We start from the raw sequence: 18516 nt of genomic DNA, 5'->3' as shown, positions 1-18516 counted from the left end.
CTGCAAAAGTGAGGGTAATTAATGCTAAGCTTTTTTGTCTGATTTTATAAGTAGTATCATATAAATTAAAACATATCATAAATTAAAACAATGACAAAACGTAAAGAAAAAATCCACAATAGCACCTATACAGAAGTGCACTTAAATGCTGTTAACATCTGGTTATTTTTTGGTCTTCGTGCTATGTATTTTTTTATAGTTGAGATCATACTGTACATATTCAATCATTTTTTTCTACAACATACAATAAGAAATAGATTTTACATTGCAACCCAAATGAACACATACCTGTATGTGTGTACACATGAAATCACAATCTTACTATATCAGAGACACTCAAATTTCTATTGTATTTGATTCCATTCATTCAATCCTGTTTTATTCCATTGCAATTCCATTAAAAAATATATTGGTTGCTACCCTCTACATTGATTTCACAACTGAGTTCTGTGTTGTGGTATGCATTTAAAAATACTGGATATACAATTTGTTCTTACTTTTTTCCCATTGTTATTGTAACAATTATTTTCTTGTATCATTAAAACACAATTATAATTTTTAATGGCTGCCTACTATTCTATTGTAAGGGTGTATCAAAATTCATTTAACACTTTCTAAATTGTTACACATTGAGGTGTTTCTCTTTCTTTCTCAAAAACTCACAACAAAATTTTACCTAATGCTTTGACTATATTTTTGACTTGTCCTTTAGAATAGATTGGAATTATAGGCCAGAGACTTTATATCATCTTTAAGGCTTTTGTTGCATATTTCATTAATTACTTACAGCTTTCCCCCTCCTTGTTATGAAATGGTCCTTTATACCATTGCCAAGTGTCTTTCAGAAGGTGGGGCCTGTCTCGTGCCACACTTGCTGGCTTCGGATATTCTCAAGAGGAAAATTTTTGCTGCTAAGGGGCATTTTCCCTCACAAAGTTGTTTTTAAAAAGTAATTTAAAAATCACACAGGTCAATCATATTCATATAGAAAGTTTAGAACATACAGCGAAGCAAAATCTAGAGGGAAACTTACATAAGGTCGTATGTCAATTATATCTCAATAGAAGTTTCTTTTGCTGAAAAAAAAAAAATTCACCTGCCATTTTCCCGCCCAGAGATAACCATTGTTAACATTTTAGTTTATGTCCTTCCAATTTTTTTCTATGTCTGTCTACCTCCCTATCTCTCTGTCTCTGTATGTATACATCACCAAGATATCTATAATTGATAAAAACGGAGCCGTACTCCAGCCTCTTTCGCAGCTGCTTTTGTTCAACAGTGTCTTCTGAACGTCTTTATATGCTGATGAGTAAATTTCTAAAATACCATTTGCAATGGCTGGACAATATTCTGGTGTATGGATAAGATCTAATTCGTGTAATTAGTACTCTTTGGGGAGTGTTCATGGCTGTCAATTTAGCCATGATATGAAACGTGACAAAAAGCCATGAAATAAAACTTTTAATTCAATGGCAAACCCAAGCATGAATCCACAGTGAGAGTATTTGTTTGTGGTTTTCTGCTTCGCCACTGAATGTTCTAATTGTCCTTCCCTGTGGTCTGTCTCCCCGCTAGTTTTAGATGACCACACGCCTCCATGTAACTGCACACCCCCGACCCTCTGCTCTGCCATCTCCCACGGGATCTACTACCTCTACCCTTTCAACATAGAATATCAGATACTGGCCTCCACGATGCTCTACGTCCTGTGGAAAAACATCGGGCGCAAAGTTGACAGTCATCAGCGTCAGAAGATGCAGTTCAGGTCTCACGGGGTCATGCTGGGCTCGGTACTGGGCCTGACCGCACTGGCTGCCACCATTGGGGTCGTGGTGGTGTATCTGATTTGGATCGGGCGTTCCAAAACCGGGAGCGAGTCAGCACTCATCATGTTCTACCTGTATGCCATCATCTTGCTCGTACTCATGGGGGCGGCAGGGCTGGCTGGGATCCGGATTTATAGGCTAGATGAGCAATCACTAGACGAGTCCAAAAATCCGGCCCGCAAACTGGACGCAGACCTGTTGGTGGGCACTGCCTCCGGCTCCTGGCTCATCTCCTGGGGCTCCATCCTGGCCATCCTCTGTGCCGAGTCCTGCCCCCTGTACACCTGGTACAACCTGCCCTACTCCATCCTGGTGGTTGTTGAGAAGTACATCCAGAACCTCTTCATCATTGAGTCCATTCACCGAGAGCCGGAGAAGCTCTCCAAGGACATCAGAACCCTGCAGGTGGTCACAGTCTGCAATGGCAATGCCACATCCCTCCCTTCTTCTTGCTTCGAGAGCAGACCTGCAGCCGGGGACATGGCTCCCCAGGACAGCGAGATGCCACATGCGGCCAATGGAAATATGTGTCTGAGAGAAGTTGGTAGCAAAGAGGAAGAGGAGAAGAGCTGGGAAGGGGCCCTGGGCCCAGCCTGCCACGCCCATTTCCTGCAGGGCAATGCCCAGAGAAGAGTCTTAAGGAATATTGCAGCCTTTTTGTTCCTCTGCAATATTTCGGTAATCTGCAAGTTATTTCTTTATTTAAAAATACTGATTAATCTATTTTCCTTGCCGTTTTCAAATAAGGAATAAAGGCAGCTTTTAATCAAAATAATTTAAACGTAAGGTTAAAATATTAGACTGGAACATAGGCTTATATTCTACAAATTTGCTGATTGAGTATCTGTATGCCATGGACTGGGGTGGGAACTAAGAATTAAAGGTGAGAAGACGTAATCTCTTTCCTCAAAAAGATCACAGTATTAGTGGGAGAGGGAGACAAGGAAAAAATATAATAGAGTGAATATGGCAAATGCTGGGACAGGGCTATCTGCAAGGTGGAATGGGAGCATGGAGTCAAAGAGGGACTTCAATAAGTAGGGGATGCTTGAGGTGAGACAGAGACTCAATTAGGAGTGATTTTGGCTGCAAATAACAGATAGCTTGATCAGCAGTATCTTCAGTCTTAAAGACAAGAATTCTGGAAGTTGGCTATTCAGGGTTGGCTTGGCCGCTGAACCCTATCATCAAGGATCCAGACACTGTTCACCTTTCTACTGAATGTGGTTGGCACATGGTCATAGGATGGCTGCAGCAGCACCAGGCATCACATCTGGGTTCAAGACAGGAAGACAGAGGGAAGGATTGGTGCCAGGCAATGTCTACAGTTGATGTGACCACCGCTAACTGCAAGGGAGGAGGGGGAAGTGGATGGTTTGCTTTCTAGCCTCTATAATGGACGGTAACAAGGTAGAAAAAGATGTACAATCAGCCACTCAATATTGTCTGCCTCAGCCTCAAGGAACAGTTGGAAGTTTACCAACTGTTGGAAGTTTACCAAGGCAAGAAAAAGAAAGGCTTGGGGCAGAGGGCACGTGTTGTGCAAAGACACAGAGGCAAAGGACACCATGGCCTATTTGAGTAGCACGAGCAGCTTGTCATGAATTCCATACACGTGAAGCAGGGCGGAAAGCAGGATGGAGGGTCTGGTTAGACGGGTCTGGCTTGAGCAGAGCTTCATAAGCCTGGCTGAGTCTGGTCTTCACGCTGAGGGCAGTAGAGGACCCTCTCAGATTTGTGTTTTAGAATGATCTTCTAGCAGCAACGTGCAGGAAGGATGGAGGGAGGTAAGATCAAAGTCAGGGAAACCGGAACACAAGCCCCACACAGCTGCCCAGATAGGAAATGATGGAAACTTGAACCAGGGCAGTGCTGGTGGGGATGGTGAGAAGGAAAAGGAATACAAAGCATTGTGTGTTGTTGGGATTTGTTCTAGAGGTACATAGAAGGGTGGCAGGTCTGGGTAAAAAGGAGGGAGAAGCAGCCTTTGGTGCACACAGGCATCGGCAGTGACTGTGGCTGGTGGAATGGTGACGATGCCCCAGCCCACGGGGCCCGCCCATCATCGCAGCCAACTCTCTGCTACCAGCCTCCGTATCATCAGGGCTGCTCTGTTTCCCCAGAAGCTTACTGATTTTTAGCTTCCTCTCCCTAATATCAGTTGGTGCATGTCCAGGGACTGCAACTTTTGATATTACCCTAAGGCCACAAAATTGGGGGTTCCATCTGAAGCTGAAAGGGCCATGTGTCTGCCAACCGAATCTGATTCTTGCTTTGGGTCACCTGGACCTTGGTCCCCCTCCAGGTTGGCAGACAGTTATGAGGAGTTGTGAAGGGAGAAGGGGTCCCAGAAGAGTGTGGCTCCAGGTGCGCCCTCTTCTTTCATCTTATAGACATTTATGGGGCACCTGCTCTGTGTCAGGAACTATGTGGGTACAGCAGTGAACAAAGGACTTAAAACAGGAAAACAAGAGAGAGAGATATTAATAACTACAATGGGGCTGCATTTTATATAAGGCTTACATTCCGGAGAGGGGTGTGTCAGCTTAGATTCTTATAAAGTCAGAGTTGGTTCTAGAAAGCCCCTAAAGCGTATTTTATTTTATGCACCCCAAAGTATGAAGATCTCTCTTTTCAGTGAGTTCAGAAAGACCACTTTCCCTGTGTTGGTTTTTGCTTGATCACCAGGTTGTATACTTGGCTTGCTTTTTTGGACCAGCCTGACCGAGAATAGCACTGCTATACTAGAATCGAGTGGCAACTGATGGGCTCTTGGGACCCGAAGGCCAGGTCCAGGGCTCTGGACCAGGAGAAGGACACGTTTTATCTCTTCATCTCTGTGCTCTGCCCCTCATGGCCCCAGGCACTGCCTCCGTTCCCTGGGGAGTGAGCCAGAGGACGGAAGTCATTGCAGGCTGATGTCTTAGGATGACCTGAGCCAACTCCACGGGCAGCACTGTGAAACCCTGCACTTCATCCCATGTTGTGCCAAAGGCATCTGGCAGAGGCAGGAACTGTTTCTGTCCGGGACCAGGAGCTGGCGCAGAGGCAGTGGCTGGAGGTGCTGGTGTGCACGACCACGTGGGGCAATTGGCAGCTGTGGGGTGGACAGTAAAGGGTGGTGGGTGTGATGATGGAAGACTTTGGGTGCTGTGGGAACACTGGGGTTCAGGGGAGGCCTCCTCTTGGTGGAGCGGGGCAGTCTGGGCGAAGCAGCAGGTACGGGGAAGGCACGGATGCAGAGCAAGGTAGGGCTTTCTGGATGCGCTCAAGAACTGGAAGGAAACCCATGTGGCTAGAACTCGGAGAGCAAGAAGAGAGAGGCGTGGCCTGGTAAGCCATGGCCACAAGCCAGGACTTAATCCTAAATGCAACAGAAAACCATCTAAGGGTTTTATGCTCTGAGTGACAAGATCTGATTCGTGTTTTTATTCTTTTAAATTAAATTAAATTTTAATGGTGGTAACGAACACATAACCTAAAATTTACCATTTTAACCATTTTCCAGTGTACGATTCTGTAGCATTTAGTGCATTCACACGATTGTGCTACCATCACCGCCACCCACCTCTAAAACTTTTTCACTTTGCAAAACTGAAATTTTGTACTCATGAAACAACTCTCCATTCCCTCCACCCCCATCCCCTGGCAACCACCGTTCTACTCTCTTTCTCTATGAGTTTGACTCTGGGTATCTCATATAAGTGGAATCATACGGGATTTATCTCACGTGGTGCAAGGACCTTCAGGTTCATCCATATTGTAGGCTGCGGAGGGAGAGGGATGCCAAGAGCGGCTCCCAGGTTCTGCCTTGAGTTCCTGACACATGGTGATGCTACTTATGGAGATTGGGGTCTCTGGAGGGGGAGCAGGCTTGGGAGGGGCTCAGGGGAAGGAAGCACGTGAGTTTAGTACTGGACACATTCAGTGGTAAGGACATCCAAGTGGACATAACCAACAGGCAGATATTTTGGTTTTCTATTGCTGTGTAACCAGTGACCCCAAATGCATGACAAAAACAACCACCATTTTACTATGTCTCAGGAACTTGTGGGTTAGGAATTCTGGCAGGGCTTGGCTGGACAATTCTGTTCCTAATGAAACTGACTGAAGCTACTGGATGGGCTGCGTGGGTTGGAAAGTCCACGATCTGGTGCCTTGGGTTGGGGAGGCTGAAAGGCTGGACTCAGTGGGGACTCTGGCTGCAATGTATTCATGGGGACTCTCCAGCACGGCGGTCTCAGGGGAGGTGGACTTCTTAGGTGATGGCTTAGGACCCAGAGCCAGGCTTCCAAAGGACTGGAAGTGCCAGTCTCTTAAGGTCTGGGCGTGGACATTGCACGGCACCATTTCTGCCATATTTTATGGGTCCAGCAGTGATAGCGTCCACCCAGATTCAAGGGAAGGGGGCATAGGTTGCCTTTCAAGGGGATGAGTAGCAAGAATTATAGCCAACTTCACAGCAGATGGAAAGATCTGGATTTCAGGAAAGAAGTCCATAAACTCTTCTTCTTTTATTCTCATTTTCTTTCTTTTTTTTTTTCTTTTTAACATATTTAATGGAGTATAATTTGCTTTACAATGTTGTGTTAGTTTCTGCTGCATAACAAAGTGAATCAGCTATACATATACATATATCCCCGTATCTCCTCACTCTTGTGTCTCCCTCCCACCATCCCTATCCCACCCCTCTAGGCGGTCACAAAGCACCGAGCTGATCTCCCTGTGCTATGCAGCTACTTCCCACTAGCTATCTGTTTTACATTTGGTAGTATATATATGCCAATGCTACTCTTTCACTTCATCCCAGCTTACCCTTTCACCTCCCCGTGTCCTCAAGTCCATTCTCTATGTCTGTGTCTTTATTCCTGTCCTGCCCTTAGGTTCATCAGAGCCATTTCTTTTTTTTTTTAGATTCCATACATATGTGTTAGCATATGATATTTGTTTTTCTCTTTCTGACTTACTTCACTCTGTATGACGGACTCTAGGTCCATCCACCTCACTACAAATAACTCAATTTCGTTTCTTTTTATGGCTGAGTAATATTCCATTGTATACATGTGCCACATCTTCTTTATCCATTCATCTGTCGATGGACACTTAGGTTGCTTCCATGTCCTGGCTATTGTAAATAGAGCTGCAATGAACATTGTGGTACATGACTCTTTTTGAATTATGGTATTCTCAGGGTGTATGCCCAGTAGTGGGATTGCTGTGTCATAAGGTAGTTCTATTTTTAGTTTTTTAAGGAACCTCCATACTGTTCTCCATAGTGGCTGTATCAACATTCCCACCAACAGTGCAAGAGGGTTCTGTTTTCTCCACACCCTCTCCAGCATTTATTGTTTGTAGATTTTTTGATGATGGGCATCCTGACTGGTGTGAGGTGATACCTCACTGTGGTTTTGATTTGCATTTCTCTAATGATTAGTGATGTTGAGCATCCTTTCATGTGTTTGTTGGCAATCTGTATATCTTCTTTGGAGAAATGTCTGTTTAGGTCTTCCACCCATTTTTGTATTGGGTTGTTTGTTTTTTTGATATTGAGCTGCATGAGCTGCTTGTATATTTTGGAGATTAATCCTTTGTCAGTTGCTTCATTTGCAACTATTTTCTCCCATTCTGAGGGTTGTCTTTTTGTCTTGTTTATGGTTTCCTTTGCTGTGCAAAAGCTTTTAAGTTTCATTAGGTCCCATTTGTTTATTTTTGTTTTTATTTCCATTTCTCTAGGAGGTGGGTCAGAAAGAATCTTGCTGTGATTTATGTCATAGAGTGTTCTGCCTATATTTTCCTCTAAGAGTTTTATAGTGTCTGGCCTTACATTTAGGTCTTTAATCCATTTTGAGTTTATTTTTGTGTGTGGTGTTAGGTAGTGTTCTAATTTCATTCTTTTACATGTAGCTGTCCAGTTATCCCAGCACCACTTATTGAAGAGACTGTCTTTTCTCTATTGTATATTCTTGCCTCCTTTGTCAGAGATAAGGTGACCATATTTGTGTGGGTTTATCTCTGAGCTTTCTATCCTGTTCCATTGATCTATATTTCTGTTTTTGTGCCAGTACCATACTGTCTTGATTACTGTAGGTTTGTAGTATAGTCTGAAGTCAGGGAGCCTGATTCCTCCGGCTCCGTTTTTCTTTCTCAGGATTGCTTTGGCTATTCGGGGTCTTTTGTATTTCCATACAAACTTTAAAATTTTTTATTCTAGTTCTGTGAAAAATGCCATTGGTAGCTTGATAGGGATTGCACTGAATCTGTAGATTGCTTTGGGTAGTATAGTCATTTCCACAATGTTGATTCTTTCAATCCAAGAACATGGTATATCTCTCCATCTGGTTGTATCACCTTTAATTGCTTTCATCAGTGTCTTACCTACATACAGGTCTTTTGTCTCCTTAGGTAGGTTTATTCCTAGGTATTTTATTATTTTTGTTGCAATGGTAAATGGGAGGGTTTCCTTAATTTATCTTTCAGATTTTTCATCATTAGTGTATAGGAATGCAAGAGATTTCTGTGCATTAATTTTGTATCCTGCTACTTTACCAAATTCATTGATTAGCTCTAGTAGTTTTCTGGTAGCATCTTTAGGATTCTCTATGTATAGTATCATGTCATCTGCAAACAGTGACAGCTTTACTTCTTCTTTTCCAATTTGGATTCCTTTTATTTCTTTTACTTCTCTGATTACTGTGGCTAAAACTTTCAAAACTATGTTGAATAATAGTGGTGAGAGTGGGCATCCTTGTCTTGTTCCTGATTTTAGAGGAAATGGTTTCAGTTTTTCACCATTGAGAACGATGTTGGCTGTGGGTTTGTCATATATGGCCTTCATTATGTTGAGGTAAGTTCCCTCTATGCCTACTTTCTGGAGAGTTTTTTTTTTTTTTTTTTTTTTTTTGTGGTACGCGGGCTTCTCACTGACGCGGCCCCTCCCGTTGCAGAGCACAGGCTCCGGACACGCAGGCCCAGCAGCCATGGCTCATGGGCACAGCCACTCCACGGCATGTGGGATCCTCCCAGCCCAGGGCACGAACCCGTGTCCCCTGCATTGGCAGGCGGACTCTCAACCACTGTGCCACCAGGGTGGAGAGTTTTTTTCATAAATGGGTGTTGAATTTTCTTGAAAGCTTTTTCTGCATCTATTGAGATGATCATATGGTTTTTAGCCTTCAGTTTGTTAATATAGTGTATCACATTGATTTGTGTGTATTGAAGAATCCTTGCATTCCTGGGATAAACCCCACTTGATCATGGTCTATGATCTTTTTAATGTGTTGTTGGTTTCTGTTTGCTAGTATTTTGTTGAGGATTTTTTCATGTATGTTCATCGGTGATAATGGCTTTCTTTTTTGTAGTTTTCTTTTTTTGTGATATCATTGTCTGGTTTTGGTATCAGCGTGATGGTGGCCTCATAGAATGAGTTTGGGAGTGTTCCTCCCTCTGCTATACTTTGGAAGAGTTTGAGAAGGATAGGAGTTAGCTCTTCTCTAAATGTTTGATAGAATTCACCTGTGAAGCCATCTGGTTCAGGGCTTTGGTTTGTTGGAAGATTTTTAATCACAGTTTCAATTTCAGTGCTTATGATTGGTCTGTTCATATTTTCTATTTCTTCCTGGTTTAGTCTTGGAAGTTTGCACTTTTCTAAGAATTTGTCCATTTCTTCCAGGTTGTCCATTTTATTGGCATATAGTTGCTTGTAGTTGTCTCTCATGATCCTTTGTATTTCTGCAGTATCAGTTGTTACTTCTCCTTTTTCATTTCTAATTCTGCTGATTTGAGTCCTCTCCCTTTTTTTTCCTTGATGATTATGGCTAATGGTTTATCAATTTTGTTTATCTTCAAAGACCCAGCTTTTAATTTTATTGATCTTTGCTATTATTTCCTTCATTTCTTTTTCATTTATTTCCGAGCTGATCTTTATGATTTCTTTCCTTCTGCTAACTTTGGGGTTTTCTTTGTCCTTCTTTCTCTAATTGTTTTAGGTGTAAGGTTAGGTTGTTTATTTGAGATTTTTCTTGTTTCTTGAGGTAGGATTGTATTGCTATAAACTTCCCTCTTAGAACTGCCTTTGCTGCATCCCATAGGTTTTGGTCATCGTGTTTTCATTGTCATTTGTTTCTAGGTATTTTTTGATTTCCTCTTTGATTTCTTCAGTGATCTCTTGGTTATTTAGGAGTGTAATGGTTAGCCTTCATGTGTTTGTTTTTTTTACAGTTTTTTTTTTCCTGTATTTGATATCTAGTCTCATACGTTGTGGTTGGAAAAGGTACTTGATACAATTTCAGTTTTCTTAAATTTATACCAAGGCTTGATTTGTGACCCAAGATATGATCTATCCTGGAGAATGTTCCATGAGCACTTGAGAAGAATGTGTATTCTGTTGTTTTTGGATGAAATGTCCTATAAATATCAATTAAGTCTGTCTGGTCTAATATGTCTTTTAAAGCTTGTGTTTCCTTATTTATTTTCATTTTGGATGATCTGTCCATTGGTGAAAGTGGGGTGTTAAAGTCCCCTACTATGATTGTGTTACTGTCGATTTCCCCGTTTATGGCTGTTAGCATTTGCCTTATGTATTGAGGTGCACCTATGTTGAGTGCAAAAATATTTACAATTGTTATGTCTTCTTCTTGGATTGATCCCTTGATCATTATGTAGTGTCCTTCTTTGTCTCTTGTAATAGTCTTTATTTTAAGGTCTATTTTGTCTGATATGAGTATAGCTACTCCAGCTTTCTTTTGATTTCCATTTGCATGGAATATCTTTTTCCATCCCCTCACTTTCAGTCTGTACGTGTCCCTAGGTCTGAAGTGGGTCTCTTGTAGACAGCATATATACAGGTCTTGTTTTTGTATCCATTCAGCCAGTGTATGTCTTTTGGTCGGAGCATTTAATCCATTTACATTTAAGGTAATTATTGATATGTATGTTCCTATTACCATTTTCCTAATTGTTTTGGGTTTGTTATTGTAGGTCTTTTCCTTCTCTTGTGTTTCCTGCCTAGAGAAGTTCCTTTAGAATTTGTGATAAAGCTGGTTTGGTGGTGCTGAATTCTCTTAACTTTTGCTTGTCTGTAAAAGTTTTAATTTCTCCATCAAATCTGAATGAGATCCTTGCTGGGTAGAGTAATCTTGGTTGTAGGTTGTTCCCTTTCATCACTTTAAATATGTCCTGCCACTCTCTTCTGGCTTGCAGAGTTTCTGCTTAAAGATCAGCTGTTAACCTTATTGGGTTTCCCTCTTATGTTATTTGTCACTTTCCCCTTGCTGCTTTTAATATTTTTTCTTTGAAGTTAATTTTTGATAGTTTGATTAATATGTGTCTTGGCATGTTTCTCCTTGGATTTATCCGGTATGGGACTCTCTGTGCTTCCTGGACTTGATTGACTATTTCCTTTCCCATATTAGGGAAATTTTCAACTCTAATCTCTTCAAATATTTTCTCAGTCCCTTTCTTTTTTCTCTTCTTCTTCTGGGACCCCTATAATTCGAATGTTGGTGCGTTTAATGTTGTCCCAGAGGTCTCTGAGACTGTCCTCAGTTCTTTTCATTCTTTTTTCTTTTTTCTGCTCTGCAGTAGTTATTTCCACTATTTTATCTTCCAGGCCACTTATCCATTCTTCTGCCTCCGTTATTCTGCTGTTGATTCCTTCTAGAGTATTTTTAATTTCATTTATTGTGTTGTTCATCATAGTTTGTTTGCTCTTTAGTGCTTCTAGGTCCTTGTTAAACATTTCTTGTATTTTCTCCATTCTAGTTCCGAGATTTTGGATCATCTTTACTATCATTATTCTGAATTCTTTTTCAGATAGACTGCCTATTTCCTCTTCATTTGTTAGGTCTGTTGGGTTTTTACCTTGCTCCTTCATCTGCTGCCTATTTCTCTGTTTTCTCATTTTGTTTAACTTACTGTGCTTGGAGTCTCCTTTTCGCAGGCCTCAGGTTCTTAGTTCCCATTATTTTTGGTGTCTCCCCCCAGTGGGTGAGGTTGGTTCAGTGGCTGTGTAGGCTTCCTGGTGGGGGGGACTGGTGCCTGTGTTCTGGTGGGTGGGACTGTATCTTGTCCTTCTGGTGGGGAGGGCCATGTCCAGTGCTGTGTTTTGGAGTGTCTTTGAACTTAATATGATTTTAGGCAGCCTCTCTGCTAATGGGTGGGGCTGTGTTCCTGTCTTCCTAGTTGTTTGGCATGGGGTGTCCAGCACTGGAATTTGCTGGCCGTTGGGTGGAGCTGGGTCTTAGTGTTGAGATGGAGATCTCTGGGAGAGCTCTTGCCAATTGATATTACGTGGGGCTGGGAGGTTTCTGGTGGTCCAATGTGCTGGACTAGGTCCTCCCACCTCAGAGGCTCAGGCCTGACACCTGGCCTGAGCACCAAGACCCTGCCAGTCACATGGCTCAGAAGAAAAGGAAGAGAGAAAAAAAACAAAAACAAACAAAAAATGAACAGACAGAACCCTCGGACAAATGGTAAACGCAAACCTGTACAGACAAAATCACACGAAGAAGCATACACACTCACAAAAAGAGAAAAAGGAAAAAATATATATATATTAAAAAAAAAGAAGAGAGCAACCAAACCAATATATTAAAAAAAAAAGGAAGAGAGCAACCAAACCAATAAACAAATCCACCAATGATAATAAGTACTAAATACTAAACTAAGATAAACGTAAAACCAGAAACAAATTAGATGTAGAAAGCAAACTCCAAGTCTACAGTTGCTCCCAAAATCCACTGCCTCAATTTTGGGAACACTCGTTGTCTATTCAGGTATTCTTCAGATGCAGGGTTTATCAAGTTGATTGTGGGGATTTAATTTGCTGCTCTGGGGCTGCATGGAGAAATTTTCCTTTCTCTTCTTTATTAGCACAGCTCCTGGGGTTCAGCTTTGGTTTAGGCCCTGCCTCTGTGTGTAGGCTGCCCTCAGGAGTCTGTTACCCACCCAGACAGGGGGAGGCAGGGGTACGGTAGTCATAATTGGGATGTGGGGCGAACCTGAGGCAGCAGAGACTGGTGTGATGTTACAATAGCCTGAGCTGTGCCATGCGTTCTCCCGGGGAACTTGTCCCTGGATCATGGGACCCTGGCAGTGGCGGGCTGCACAGGCTCCCAGGGTGGGTGGGTAGTGACCTGGGCTTACACACAGGATTCTTGGTGGCAGTAGCAGCAGCGTTAGTGGTTCATGCCTGTCTCTGGTGTCTGAGCTGTTAGCCGCGGATTGCGCCTGTATCTGGAGCTCATTTAGGTGGTGCTCTGCCCCATGTGTGCAGACAGGGGAGGAATCCCCTCTCCTTGTGCACCCTGAAACAATGGTCTCTTGCCTCTCCGGCAGGTCCAGACTTTTTCCTGGACTCTCTTCCAGCTAGCTCTGGCGCACTAGCCCCTTCAGGCTGTGTTCACGCCGCCAACCCCAGTCCTTTCCCTGGGGTCTGACCTTCGAAGCCCGAGCCTCAGCTCCCAGCCCCCGCCCGCCCCGGCGGGTGAGCAGACAAGCCTGTCGGGCTGGTGAGTGCTGGTCAGCACCGATCCTCTGTGCGGGAATCTCTCCACTCTGCCCTCTGCACCCCTGTTGCTGCGCTCTCCTCATGGCTCCGAAGCTCCCCACTCCGCTTCCCGCAGTCTCCGCCCGCGAAGGGGCTTCCTAGTGTGTGGAAACCTTTCCTCCTTCACAGCTCCCTCCCAGAGGGGCAGATCCCACCCCTATTCTTTTGTCTCTGTTTTTTCTTTTGCCCTACCAGGTACGTGGGGAGTTTCTTGCCTTTGGGGAAGTCTGAGGTCTTCTGTCAGCATTCAGTAGTTGTTCTGTAGGAGTTGTTCCACATGCAGCTGTGTTTTTGATGTATTTATGGGGAGGAAGTTGATCTCCATGTCTTACTCTTCTGCCATCTTGAAGGTCTCTTCCTTTTCTTCTAATTTTCCCTGTCTTCTTGATAATATATCCTCTGTGTGCCCACTGAGGGCCAGCAGTGCTGTGAGTGATGAGGGTGCAACATGCCCCAGAGCTCTGGTCTTCCTCCTATGGGGCCTATAAACCAGACGGCAGGACTAGCAACAAAAAATCAAACAGCAGAAATGCCTATAGTGCTGCGTGCCCTGCAGGGAAGTAAGAAAAGATGGGCATGAGGTGGTGATTGGGTGGCCATGGTAGATCACATGGCCAAGTTGGTGGGAAGGGCTTTCTCAGGCGGTGGGATTAGAGACCAGAGCTGGATGGCAGAAGGAGCCATGGGTGCTCCAGGCAGAGGAACCAGCCTGTGCAAAACCCTGGGTGGGAGGAGCTTTTCTCCTTTGAGAAGAGGAGGAAGGTCATGTGACTGGGGTGGGTGGGGGGGGACAATCTGGGGAGCTGGGCTTGGGGGTGGTAAGGGGCCATCTAACAGAGAGCTCTGCCATCCCATGTAGCAGGTAGATTTTATTTTAGATGTGCTGTGAAGCCCTTGGGTGTTTAACCAGGAAAGGGACACCATCTTACATAAATAGTTAATCTGGCGATGAGTGGTGAATAGACTGTAGGCTGAGAGCTTAAGCAGGGGCCACTGCAATGGTCCAGGTGAGAGATGGGGGTGGTGGCCTGGCAGGTGGAGTGGAGAGAAACGGGTGGATTGAGAATTGATGGATTGGGTGGCAGGCGGATTGTTATGAGAATGAGTGAGAAGGTGAAGATGATGCCTGAAAATTTGATTGAGCCTCTGGGAGGAAGATGTTGCTGAGGAGACGGGGAGAAATGGGAATGTAATGTTGAGTTTGAGATGCATTTTAGACAACCAAGTAGCCGGTGGGATATAAGAGCCTGCAATTCTCAAGGGTGGACCAGGATGGTGATTTAGATTGGGAAGTCGTAGGCCCATAGCTGGTATTTACAACCAGGACTGGGTGAGATCATCAGGGGTCATGGGTCTAGGGTAGAGAAGAGGACCCAGGAATGAATGAGCCCTGGGACCAGCCAACGTTAAGAGACTGAGCAAAGGAGGAGGAACCAGCTAAGGAGGGCGGGAAGAACCAGCTGGCGTGGGAGGATGATGCTTAAGGACCCAGAACACAGAGAACACAGTGGGCTAGAGATATAAGCCCACGAGTGTTCTATATGGAGATGTTAATGAAAGCCACGTGTATCAGATACCCATTGCTGCGTAAGAAATGAGCCCTAAACTCGGCAACTTAAAAAAACAGACATTTCTTATTTCACAGCTTCTCTGGGTCAGGAATCTGAGTGTGACTTGGCTGGGTGGCTCTGCTCAGGGTCCCTTACAGGCTGTGGTCAAAGTGCCCAGTGGGGCTGCAGTCATTTCATGGCTGGATTTTGGAGGGGAAGGGGGTCTGTTTCTAAACTCACTTATGTGGCTGTTGGAAGGATTCAGTTCCCAGTGGGCTGTTGGGCTGAGGGTTTGAGTTCCTTGCTGGCTGCGGGCCTGAGATCCCCCTCAGTTCCTGGCCATGGGGCCTCTCCATAGGCTGGCTCACATGGCAGCCAGCTTCCTCTCTTGCAAGAGGGGGTGAGCAAGATGGACTCCAGAGTCCTTTTGTAACCTAATCTCAGAAGTGACATCCCATGACTTGTGTCATATTCTGTTGGTTAGAAGAGAGTCACTAGATTCAGTCCAACTCAAGGGGACAGGGCTCCACAAGATTCCCAGGAGGTGGGACCATTGGGGGTCACCCGAGAGGCTGCCTGCCACAGTGTAGGGGTAGAGAAAGTTGTAGAAATGTCATTGTGAGAGGGAAGCAGGTCTAGGAGCCCAACAATTTAGGGGGAGGTAGAGGAGGAGGAACTGGGACAGGGAGGCTGAGAAGGGGGAACCAGTGTGTAGGTTCCATGAGCACCAAAAATAATAGGTTATTACTTTATGTTTTGCAGACTTAGTTGCCATTTTATTCTCACCTGAGCCCTCTGAGACAGGTGTTAGTATTCCCATCTTATAGGTGAGGAAACTGTGGCTTGGAGATGTTAAATTATAGTCTGTAAGTGGCAGGAACCCAGGGCTGGTTCCACGGCATGTGCTTCTCCTCCCGATCAGGGGGATGTGGGCAGGGCCTGGGCTGCCTCTCTAAGCCAAGAACAAGGCAGAAAAAGGACCACAGAACTCACCAGCCCAGACTCACGTGGCTGGGACCCCCGAGCACCAATGGTGAAATGTAAAGACGGGTGTGGGAAACAGGGAGCACCACTGTAGGAAAACACTGGGGGCTATGGGAACACACAGGGAGTTCCTGCCTGACTGGTTAGATCAAGGAGGACTTCCTGGAAGGGGAGGTGTCTCAGGACTTGGAAGAAGGTAGGACTTAGCAGAAGGAAGACAGGGAGTCCCTGATAGAGGAAGAGGCAGGAGCAAAACCCTGAAGGCTGGGGAAAGGCACATTTGGGGGCTGTGCACAGCCCGGGAGGGCCAGAGTGAAGGGCGTGACGAGAGATGTGGAGACGTGGATGTGTTCCCGATCACTGAGGGAATTTGGACTGTCTCCTGAAGGCATTTGGAGCCCTGGTGAGTGGTCAGCAGAGGAGGGACAAGGTCAGATGTGTGCTTTATAAAGATCACTCTGAAGCCACGTGATGTGCTGGAGCGGGAGTAGGAGGGGGGAATCGAAGGCACCCACCGTAGTCGGGGGGATCATGGGAGGCATTGCAGCAGTCTGGGGAAGAGGAGACGGAGGACCAGACCAAGGTGAGGGCTGTGGGGATGGAGAGAACCAGGTAGGTGTGAAGAGCATTCATGCAGGATCGGGGCTCAGTGGACTGGCTCAGTGGACTCCATAGAGATTGGAAACACGCAGGGGCTGCTTACCCCTGTGACAGGTGTGACTCGGTCTCCCTGAGTCCAAGTCAGCACCTGGGTTTGTGGGGGGCCCCCGGGCGGCTGCTAGGACTACCTCCTCTTCTCTTGCAGCTCTGGATCCCTCCCGCCTTCGGCTGCCGCCCCGAGTATGACAACGGATTGGAGGAAATTGTCTTTGGCTTTGAACCCTGGATAATAGTGGTCAACCTGGCCATGCCTTTTTCTATTTTCTACCGAATGCACGCAGCTGCCTCCCTCTTTGAGGTCTATTGTAAGATATAATCTGTATCCACATCAAAGACTGAGGAGAGAGCTAACAAGAGAATTCAGTGGAGCCACCTGGGAAAGGCGAGGTCGGGCAAATATTGCCTTACAAATGTGAGAAGGGCTGCCTTTTGTCTGCGATAATTGTTTTTCCCATGAGCTGGAATTGCCCATCACCCTGGATGAGTGTAAACCAGTTAGATCAAAATCTGAGATGGCTGAAGTCTGCCCTTGGTTAGTTAATTCTAATTGAACCTAAATTATTTGATCTCCTTCGAAATGAGATCCTCTGTTTTAGAATAATGTGATTTCAGGTTGGAAAAAAATATATCCAGTTTGTTTTTCATTAAAATATTTTCTGTTATCATGTTACTATATACAACCTTTTCCTGACCATCTGCATAGTCTAATCACCTTTAAATTTTATCTTTCCCAGAGCTGATGAATGTAGCTAAAATCACATTGAGTTTATATTGTACTTTCTGAATACGTTTCATTTTTTGAACAAAGTTATTTTTATCGTCTGGATGGAAATTTGTGTATAGATCAATATAAAGACATATTTCTCACCTGAAATTTTGATATATTTTCATTTGTAAAGTTTTTTTTAATACATTAGTATCTTTCACTATAAATATATGTATGCTTATTTTAGAAAATTAGGACATTTCAGAAGAGTAGAGAGAAAAATCCCCTAAGATGCCATTGTTCAATCGACAGTCATGTTTTTCTTCCAGTTTAATTGAGATGTAATTGACATATAGCACTGTATAAGTTTAAGGTGTACATTAATGATTTGGCTTACATCATGAAATGATTATCACAATAAGCTTCGTGAACACTCATCATCTCATATAGATGCAAAATTAAAGATAAGGATCTTGACAGTCCGTTTTTAAACATCTTGATGTGTTTCTTTTAACTGTGTTGGACTCACAGGATTCTTTTCATTGTTGTTTTGTTATACCTGCCAGAGATGATGAGACATATTCAATTTTGTATGCAGTTTCCCCTCAACAGTATGGCACAAACCTTCCCACCCGCATTGTTATAAACTCTTTGTAAATATAATTTTCATACTATATTCTATTCTATTGAGTACCGTAATTAACTTAGTTTCCTATTGTTGGTTTTAGAGTGTTTATAACTTTTTGTTTTTATTAGTGACTCTGCAAAAATCCACCATATATGTAAAACATTTTCTATATTTAGAATTCCTTCTTAAGATATATCCTTAAGGGCTTCCCTGGTGGCGCAGTGGTTGAGAGTCCGCCTGCTGATGCCGGGGACGCGGAAGATCCCACGTGCCGCAGAGCTGCTGGGCCCGTGAGCCATGGCCGCTGAGCCTGCGCGTCCGGAGCCTGTGCTCCTCAAAGGGAGAGGCCACAACCGTGAGAGGCCCGCGTACCGCAAAGAAAAAAAAAAAAAAGATATATCCTTAAAATCAGGATGCCATATCCAAAGGTTATAAATAGTTTAAAGCCTCTGAAGGAATATTGACATTTGGGATGGCTTTGTATATGCTTTTTCTTAATTCTTTTAAAATCATAATAAAATTAGTTAACTTACTGTAAGTACTAATGTGAACATCTTTTCATCTGAGTGTATATATATATATATTTTTCTTTTTTTTTTTTTGACAACACAGAGGGA

At 44.0% G+C, this 18516-nt stretch overlaps 1 protein-coding gene across 1 annotated transcript in view; it reads left to right on the top strand.

Annotated features, from left to right (window-relative positions):
* OTOP1 (otopetrin 1) overlaps positions 1 to 17295 on the top strand; it is a gene marked incomplete at its 5' end in the record, with an annotated part of 42825 nt that extends 25530 nt beyond the window's left edge. The window contains 2 exons of the mRNA XM_082653664.1: positions 1576 to 2504; positions 16711 to 17295. Coding sequence (XP_082509790.1) covers positions 1576 to 2504; positions 16711 to 16881 — 1100 coding nt within the window. The 3' untranslated portion in view covers positions 16882 to 17295. The remainder of the gene's footprint in view (positions 1 to 1575; positions 2505 to 16710) is intronic.
* Between the last annotated feature and the right edge of the window lie 1221 nt (positions 17296 to 18516).

This window comes from Grampus griseus (assembly GCF_964374135.1).
Source record: "Grampus griseus genome assembly, chromosome: 4".
In the NCBI taxonomy this organism is placed as follows: Eukaryota; Metazoa; Chordata; class Mammalia; order Artiodactyla; family Delphinidae; genus Grampus; species Grampus griseus.
The sequence above is the reverse complement of the archived record's forward strand: the minus strand, read 5'-3'. Positions and strand labels throughout refer to the sequence as shown.